This window comes from Acomys minous, assembly GCF_964271855.1.
Source record: "Acomys minous genome assembly, chromosome: 20".
NCBI lineage: Eukaryota > Metazoa > Chordata > Mammalia > Rodentia > Muridae > Acomys > Acomys minous.
Window position 1 is genome coordinate 24,713,980 of NC_140502.1, and position 9,504 is coordinate 24,723,483.

The window sequence follows — 9,504 nt, forward strand, 5'->3', positions numbered from 1 at the left end:
TAAAACAACAATAATAAGAGGTCTTAAAAGAGCAGACCAGTGCCCCATCCTCTCAGAGTGTTCAAGGCTGCCCACTTGTTGCATCGCCTTCTTACTGACAATGCCTTTGGTATGGGGCCCCTAGAATGCAGAGCAAAGGGCCACGCCTGACTGGGGCCAATTCTGTTTCAGCTGTTCTGGCCACAGAATCTGAGTGTGCGGACAGGCTGGGATAACGCCTTGGAGCGAGAGGCAAGAAAGGCAGGCTGTCACTCATGCTCGCAAAAGTTGCACTGCAACAGTGCAAAGGCCCAGCCATAAAAGGAAAAGGCCTAGCCGTCCTATTGGGGGTTGGGTTGGGGGCTCTTATAAGCAGGGGGGGGGGGAGCAGCAACTGGTCTGTTCCTTTCCTCCTTCCCCCACAGCAGCAGGGAGCTCTAGCCTGTGCAGGACAGGGTGTAGAGGTGAAGCAATACTTTTCCCCTACAGACAGCTAAGTGTAAATATTTGCTGGAGCAGGTTATAAAGCCAGCGCACTAAAGCCCGGCCCTTAGGGCGGCTGAAACAACTGCAGCCAGAACTGGGTGAGCCAGCCACCCTGTTTCTCAGCCTTTCCTGGCTGGGAAGGAAGGAGGGGGGAAAATGACACAGGGAGTCCTGCTTCCTGCCCAGGGTCTCAATCCAACGAACACCAGCCTCACCACGCAGGCTCTGAAACACACACCCTAGCTGCCCGAAGGGTGGGCTAGAAAAACAAGGAGGAGGCCTGGCGGTGGTAGCGCACACGCCTTTAATCCCAGCACTCGGGAGGCAGAGGCAGGCGGATCGCTGTGAGTTCGAGGCCAGCCTGGTCTACAAAGTGAGTCCAGGACAGCCAAGGCTACATAGAGACCCTGTCTCGAAAAAAAAAAAAGAAAAAGAAAAAAAGAACAACAAAAAAGAAAAACAAAAACAAAAGAAAACAAAACACCAAGGAGGTACCAGAGGCTGGGACAAGATGGTGAAAGAAGAGTGCTCGCGCCGGGTGCGGTGGTGCACGCCTTTAATCCCAGCACTCGGGAGGGAGAGGCAGGGGGATCGCTGTGAGTTCGAGCCAGCCTGGTCTACAAAGCGAGTCCAGGACAGCCAAGGCTACACAGAGAGACCCTGTCTCGAAAAACCAAAAATAAATAAATAAATAAAAGAAGAGTGCTCGCTCTACCCTGTCATCTAAGGGGGGAAAAAAGGAGGCATGGCACATTTTTTCCTAAACATTAGAAAAGAAAGACCCAACGCATTCTCAAAGCCGAGGCTGTGACCCAGTTTCCTTCCAACTTTCCCAGTCTTTTGGCAACTTCCAACCTTTTCCAATCTCTATGGCCTCAGGCAATAAGTTACTGTTGTGATCCTAACTATATTTCCCCTTCTTTTCAAAATGAACTCATTCCTTCTCCGTCTCCACACAACACCCACTTTTCGGCGTCAGACACCCCCTTACACCACTGCTGCCCTCCACCCAGTGGCGACTGCTGGGAACACACGCGCTGACACTGGTTACACAGGTCACACCTACACCAGGCCCCACCTGGGGCTTCTCAAGCACAGCAGCTCCTTCCACTACCACACACTTCCTGGAGTCTGCCCCAGGGGGCTTCTGGGAAATGTCACCTAACCGGCTCTCTCCCACACCCCTTGGGGCCCCGGGCTCCCACATCCCAAAGTCACAATCCCCTTTGCAGTCACCAAAGGCACCGTCCTGACCCCCTCCCGTTTTACACCCGACATTGCCCTAAGAGCAAAGGTCTTTATCCAATGCCACCCTGCCCATCAATTAGTTACAAATCTGGAAAGAATGTCTCAACCTCTAGAAGGCATGAAACTGTTTCTAATTTCAATTACCTCCCACCCGCTTCACACACTTGTGAGCCGCCCCCACATTCTCACCCACTCAGCCCAGCCTGCTACAGCTCTTCCTGCTCCCCCCCCCACTCTGAGCTTCCCTCTCAACCACCCCAGCACAGCACCATTCCCTCCTCTAAACTCCCCTCGCTACTGTGGCTTCCCTTTTACATTCCACACCCCCAAGCACCATCAGAAAATACAGTTTTAGTATCACACTCTCCCCCCCCCCCATCAAAAGACCGTATTGCCCCGAGCACCCATTTCCTCCTCACTGAATTAAACCCTCTTTCGTTCTCGGGCTCCGAATCACCTTTATATAGCCAGACTTCCATTTTTTCCCCAAACTAACCTCTTCCCGGTACCCTCCATTCCAGCCCCCACGGTCTTCCACCAGCCTCACCCTTGCGGGACTGCATTTCCCTCGTGGGCCTGGAACCTCTACTATTATTGCGCTACCTTTCCCTGCTTCAAAGCACCCACAAACACTCTGTTGGGCGCCCCCACCCCCCCACCCATCAATTCTACTTACGATCCTAATCCTCTTCCTTTTTACAACAGGGCACCCTCGATACATCTCACCCACTTGGCAAACATTCTGTTCCTAGGGCCCTAACTTCTCCCCCTAAACACCTAGCTTTCTCAGACCACCCCCCCCCCCCAGTCCCGGCAGACCAGACCATCCTAACAGCCCTAACCACCTCCCACCCCAAGCCCATGAGACTCCCCGAGGCTCCCACCCTTATTCTCTCCAGACTCCACAACCCTCTTCTTAGTGGCCCTTCCTTACCTTCCCTGACTCTTCTCGTCCCTCTAGCACGACCCCCCGCGCCCCCCCCCCCGCCAACCCCACCACACACACACACACACACACCAAGGCTTCCCGACATTCCAAGCTCTCTTTCACACTCCATCCGCACCCCGGACCCACCTCCCCCATACCGGGATTCCCAAACCCCTAAATACTTATCCAAAGCTCACCAATTCCCTCCCCGGACCCCCCTGGCTCGCTTGCCTGGGCCCTACCAATGCTTCCTCCCTCTGACCCTGCAATCCCGCCTTAAAACCCAGCTCCCTTTTCTACCTCCCGAATCACCATCACGGTTAGCCCCAGTTCCCCCCCCCCTCCCGCGCCCAGCCTTCTTCCTGCCACAGCCTTCGACAAGGTTTCCCCGTATCTCATACCTGGCCGCCACTTTTCTTTTTCCCTAACCCCACCCCAGCGCCCCCCCCTTCCCCACCTCCTGAATTCCCAATTGCTTCCTCGAGCTCTGTTTTTATCCCTCTCCGGGACTCCACACCCGGTTCCTGGTCCGGCCGGATTGTTTCTCAGCGCCTCCCCGTCCCCGGCAGGACGCCATCCAAGCTCGGCCCACGGGGCCCACGCACCTTGCGTTGCTGCTTCTCCCAGGCCGGGTCCAAGAGCAGGTCCCGGTCCCAGTCATCTTCCTGGGCCATGTAGTCGCCCATGCTGCCGCCGCCGCCCGCGCCATTGCCGCCGCCGCCGCCGCTGCTCGGGCCGTACTGGTACGCCTGGTTCGCCGCGTGGTAGTCCACCATCCCGCCGCCTCTTGCTAGCTAAGCCCGCCAGCCGCTCCGCTCCGCACCGCTCCGCTCCCGCCTCAGCGCCCGCCCCTGTGCCGGAGCCTCCGACTTCGGGCCGCCGCTTCAGCTGCTTTCCAGCCCGCCCAAGACGGCTGACGCGTGCGCAGTCGGCTCGCCACGCCTGCGCCTGCGCACTGCGCGCTGCGCCGCCGCCGCCGCCGCCGCCCTCCCTCCCTCCCGCGCCCTCGAGCGCGCGCACCCGCGGATCCACACCTCCCGCCGCCCGCCCGCCTGCCTAGCGTGGGAGCCCGGGGCCGCGTCTCTCTCGTGAGCGCGCGCGCGCGCGCGTCATCCCCCCCTCCCCCACCCCTGTTTCCTTCTCCTCCCTCCTCTCCCTCCCTCCCCCATCCCCCTCCCTCCCCCCCCGCGGTGTGGGCGTGGCTCAAGTCATGAATGATTCATAAGGCGGGGGCTCCGTCGTCCGGCTTTAACCTGTTTGGCGATGGAATGTGAGTTTCCCCGTTCTCGAGCCGTTCGGACCTAATCGAGATTTATTGGCTGCCGCCTACTGTGTGTGCGCGAGATGGTGTTTTATGCCTCGGGCACTGAAGAAGCCAGAAATGGTCCCCACCCTCTCGGCACTCAACCTTCCAAGAAGCTTGCATCAATCAGGCCGGACACCCTGAGGTGTCTGTCTCTTGGTCTCCGGCCTGTGAGACTGAAGGACAGACGACAACCTGTTGGAGGTCCCTGTCTCAATTTAAATAATAAATAAAATCGAGCTTAAAACTCGGCAAGGCGGCACATGCCTTTAATCCCAACGGGAAGTGTGGGCAGATGGATCAGGAATTGCCAGGCCAGATTGGATACACAGCCTAGGTGAATTTGGGCTACATGAGGACCGACCCCGTCTAAAAATAAATAAATAGAAGAAACTCTAGGATGGCCTGATCTATAAAATCTTCAGGGTAGACTTTATGGGAAAGGTAGATTTTTCATTTTTCTTCCCGAGACAGGGTCTCTTCTGTTGTAGCCTTTGTTTTCTTGGACTCGCTTTGTAGACCAGGCTGGCCTCGAACTCACAGAGATTCCCCCTGCCTCTGCCTCCCGAGTGCTGGGATTAAAGGCGTGCGCCACCACCGCCAGGCGAAAGGTAGATATTTAAAGTCTTGAAGGATTCACAGAATTGGCATGGGGTTAGAGTAGGTTGGAATACACGGGTAGCTAGAACACAGGGCATCTGTTTCTGACTCGGCTCTCTTCTATCGTCTTTCATTAAGCAAACACTGAGCGTCTGCGATGTGCAGGCCCTGAGCACGTGTGGGCAGCGTGATAAACTAGGTCAATCATCAAATAACTAACCTGGTAGGGGAGATGGGCAAGAATAAGAACCATGCTGCGAGCCGTGCGGTGATGGCCCACGCCTTTAATCCCAGCACTCTGGAGGCAGAGGCAGGCGGATCGCTGTGAGTTCGAGGCCAGCCTGGTCTACAAAGTGAGTCCAGGACAGCCAAGGCTACACAGAGAGACCCTGTCTCGAAAAACCAAAAAAAAAAAAAAAAAAAAAAAAGAAAGAAAGAAACATTTGGAAACCGGGCATGGTTGCATAACCCTTTAATCCCAGCACTCAGGAGACAGAGGCAGGCAGATCTCTGAGTTCGAGGCCAGCCTGGTCTACAAAGTGAGTTTCAGGAAGCAAGGGACTACACAGAGAAACTCTGTCTCCAAGAAAGAAGGAAAAATAGGGGAGTGGAGAAAAGGAAGGAAGGGGGAAAAAAAGAAACACATACAGAAAAATAAGTGCCACATTAACAGGCAAGTGACATCCAAACAGGGTAGGGCAGCTCTCTCCATCTTAGTTGTTTTGTTTGGAGGGAGGGTATGAGGGGGGTTCAAGACAGGGTCTCTCTGTGTAGACCAGGCTGGCCTCGAACTCACAGCTATCCGCCTGCCTCTGCCTCCCGAGTCCTGGGATTAAAGGTGTGCGCCACCACCACCTGGCTCTGGGTTTGATTATTTAAATTTACATTTATTTATTGTGTGGGGGACAAGGCTGGGCATGCCACCCCCAGAGGTCGGAGTTGGTTCCCTGCATCTGTGACCTGAGGTCCTGGGGACAAAACCCAGTTATCAGGCCTGGCTGCAAATGCTTTTGCCAGCTGAGGTGTTGGTTTTGTTTTGAGACAGGGTCTATTTTTTTCTTTCTTTCTTTCTTTTTTTTTTCTTGGTTTTTTGGTTTTTTCCAGACAGAGTTTCTCTGTGTATCCTTAGCTGTCCTGGACTCATTTTGTAGAGGAAGCGGGCCTCGAACTCGAGACAGGGTCTTATATAGCCCAGGCTTGTAGCTGGACTTTGTAACTTTGTGGGTTCTTCTTTTCTCAACCCTCTCATGCCCCATCAGTAGATAGGAGAGAAAGAAGGATAGAGGTAGGGGGGAGAGAGAGAGAGAGAGAGAGAGAGAGGGAGGAGAGAGAGAAGGAGAGAGAGAGAGAGAGAGAGAGATCCCTTAAATCTATTTTTTTTTCTTTCTTGTTTCTTTCTTGAGTATGACTACTAACAAACAGCCAGCACTCGGGAGGCAGAGGCAGGCAGTTCTCTCTGAGTTTGAGGCCAGTCTGGTCTACAAAGCGAGTCTAGGAAAGCCACGGCTGTTAAACAGAAAAACCCTGTCTTGAAAAAACAAAACAAAAAACAAAATACACACACACAAAAAGAAAAGATAAGAAAAAGAAAGAAAGAAGTGACAAACCGCAAACAATCACCCTGAAGGACCAACCCACCCTGCCTAACGGGGTTTAGTATTTAGCTACCCTCTGAAAAATTCCCAGAATTCCAAACATCACACAATCTCAGAAACTATGTGCAGCTGGCAAAACCACACCTCTGGTGAAGCTCCAGGCAGATTGTAGTCAGCTGCTACCGACAGTCCAAAGTAGCCCCACATCTGGGATTAAAATGAAAGCACATTCTGGGTTTTGTTTTGTTTTTTGAGACAGGGTTTCTCTGTGTGGCCCTGGCTGTTTCTGGCTGTCCTGGACTCCCTTTGTAGACCAGGCTGGCCTTGAACACATAGTGATCCACCTGCCTCTGCCTCCCGAGTGCTCTCTGTCTTTTATTCTAACAGGCCCTGGCTAGCAGGGAACTCAGAACAGCCTTAGCTTTCAGCAGAGTGCTGTTGGGTCAGCTGCCTGGTTGTTCACCTTGGAGTCAGACCATGACCCTCCCTGCTCAGATCAGAGCCCTGTGTGTCTCTATAGTTAGAGAAAGCAAAGTCAGGTACAGGTACGCTGGGCAGGCTACGGGTCTAGGCCCACCTTCCTTAGTAATTTAAAATTTTTTGTATTATTTAAAATGCGGTGTGTGGCCAGGCAGACGTGGTAGAGCAGTCCTTTAATCCCAGCACTCGGAGGCAGAGGCAGGCAGATCTCTGTGAGTTTGAGGCCAGCCTGGTCTACAAAGTGAATCCAGGACAGCCAAGGCTTCACAGAAGCCCTGTCTTGATAAATAAATAAATAAATAAATAAATAAATAAATAAATAAATAAGATGCCCTGGTGTGCTGGCTCAGCAGATTAAAGGTACTGGTGGCTAAGACTAACAACCATAATTCAATCTCTGAGACACGTAAGGTACAAGAACCACTTTCCAAAGTTGCCCTCTGACTTCCATATGTGCTCTTATACAAAACGAAACACATAATAATCTTAAATTAAAAAAAAAATTGCACCAGGCAGTGGTGGCTCACGCTTTTAATCCCAGCACTTGCACTCAGGAGAGAGGCAGAGGCAGGTAGATCACTGTGAGTTTGAGGCCAGCCTGGTCTACAAAGGGAGTCCAAGGCTACAAAGGGAAACCATGTCTCAAAAACCCAATAATAGTAGTAGTAGTAGTAGTAATTGACGAGAAGAATGGATTTCTGTCAAGTCCAAGAGAAACTAAGGGCAAATGGCTAACCATGGCATCAATTAGCCTACCAAAGGGCACCTGGCCTGTAGACCCAGTCAGTTCTTTCTTCTTTTCTTTTCTTTTGGTTTTCCAGACAGGGTTTCTCTGTGTGGACTCAGTAGTGAGTCCTGTGGCTCTTCTCACCCTCACCCGACCCTAAACTCCTCCGGCTGCTGGCCTTCCCTTCTGCCAGCTTCCAGGTCCCCTGCAAGCCTGCCGCCTCTTGCTTTCCTCTTGCTGCCCCCCCCCCCCCCCGCCTCCTCTCATGGCCTGCTTCCGTCTACCAGCTCTGGACTCTTCCAGACACCTCCAGCTGTACTCTTCCCTCATATCTGATTATACAAACTTTCCCTCTAGCTGGGCAAGATGGCGCACACCTGTACCCCCAGCCCTGGGGACGCAGATCTCCGTGATGAGTTCAAGGCCAGCCTGGTGTACAAAGTGAGTTCCAGGATAGCCAAGGCTATGCTGGAAACAAACAAATAAACAAACAAAAAAACCTCCCCCTCAGCCACCCCCCTCAGCCATCCCTCTCAGCCATCCCCCTCAGCCCATCCCCCTCAGCCATCCCCCTCAGCCCATCCCCCTCAGCCACCCCCCTCAGTCCATCCCCCTCAGCCATCCCCCTCAGCCCATCCCCCTCAGCCACCCCCCTCAGCCCATCCCCCTCAGCCACCCCCCTCAGTCCATCCCCCTCAGCCATCCCCCTCAGCCATCCCCCTCAGCCATCCCCCTCAGCCCATCCCCCTCAGCCATCCCCCTCAGCCATCCCCCTCAGCCCATCCCCCTCAGCCATCCCCCTCAGCCATCCCCCTCAGCCCATCCCCCTCAGCCATCCCCCTAAGCCCATCCCCCTCAGCCATCCCCCTCAGCCACCCCCCTCAGCCATCCCCCTCAGCCATCCCCCTCAGCCCATCCCCCTCAGCCCATCCCCCTCAGCCCATCCCCCTCAGCCATCCCCCTCAGCCCATCCCCCTCAGCCATCCCCCTCAGCCCATCCCCCTCAGCCATCCCCCTCAGCCCATCCCCCTCAGCCCATCCCCCTCAGCCATCCCCCTCAGCCCATCCCCCTGAGCCATCCCCCTCAGCCATCCCCCTGAGCCATCCCCCTCAGCCATCCCCGTGAGCCATCCCCGTGAGCCATCCCCGTGAGCCATCCCCCTCAGCCCATCCCCCTCAGCCCATCCCCCTCAGCCATCCCCCTCAGCCCATCCCCCTCAGCCACCCCCCTCAGCCACCCCCCTCAGCCACCCCCCTCAGCCATCCCCCTCAGCCCATCCCCCTCAGCCATCCCCCTCAGCCATCCCCCTCAGCCATCCCCCTCAGCCATCCCCCTCAGCCACCCCCCTCAGCCCATCCCCCTCAGCCATCCCCCTCAGCCACCCACCTCAGCCCATCCCCCTCAGCCATCCCCCTCAGCCACCCCCCTCAGCCATCCCCCTCAGCCATCCCCCTCAGCCACCCCCCTCAGCCATCCCCCTCAGCCATCCCCCTCAGCCCATCCCCCTCAGCCCATCCCCCTCAGCCACCCCCCTCAGCCATCCCCCTCAGCCCATCCCCCTCAGCCATCCCCCTCAGCCATCCCCCTCAGCCCATCCCCCTCAGCCATCCCCCTCAGCCATCCCCCTCAGCCATCCCCCTCAGCCATCCCCCTCAGCCCATCCCCCTCAGCCCATCCCCCTCAGCCACCCCCCTCAGCCATCCCCCTCAGCCCATCCCCCTCAGCCATCCCCCTCAGCCCATCCCCCTCAGCCCATCCCCCTCAGCCCATCCCCCTCAGCCATCCCCCTCAGCCCATCCCCCTCAGCCATCCCCCTCAGCCCATCCCCCTCAGCCCATCCCCCTCAGCCATCCCCCTCAGCCCATCCCCCTGAGCCATCCCCCTCAGCCATCCCCCTGAGCCATCCCCCTCAGCCATCCCCGTGAGCCATCCCCGTGAGCCATCCCCCTCAGCCATCCCCCTCAGCCCATCCCCCTCAGCCCATCCCCCTCAGCCATCCCCCTCAGCCCATCCCCCTCAGCCACCCCCCTCAGCCACCCCCCTCAGCCACCCCCCTCAGCCATCCCCCTCAGCCATCCCCCTCAGCCATCCCCCTCAGCCATCCCCCTCAGCCATCCCCCTCAGCCACCCCCCTCAGCCCATCCCCCTCAGCCATCC

General features: G+C 56.1%; 1 protein-coding gene across 6 annotated transcripts in view; it reads right to left on the reverse strand.

The window, feature by feature from the left end:
• The window catches only part of ACTN4 (actinin alpha 4), a 65,722-nt gene extending 62,158 nt beyond the window's left edge, over window positions 1-3,564 (reverse strand). For 3 of the 6 annotated variants that reach the window (XM_084770543.1, XM_084770544.1, XM_084770546.1), the window contains exon 1: window positions 3,247-3,563. In XM_084770543.1, coding sequence (XP_084626669.1) covers window positions 3,247-3,417 — 171 coding nt within the window. In that variant the 5' untranslated portion in view covers window positions 3,418-3,563. Of the gene's footprint in view, window positions 1-3,246 lie in introns of all 6 variants that reach the window. The other 3 variants (XM_084770545.1, XM_084770547.1, XM_084770542.1) reach the window with 2 other exon arrangements.
• Between the last annotated feature and the right edge of the window lie 5,940 nt (window positions 3,565-9,504).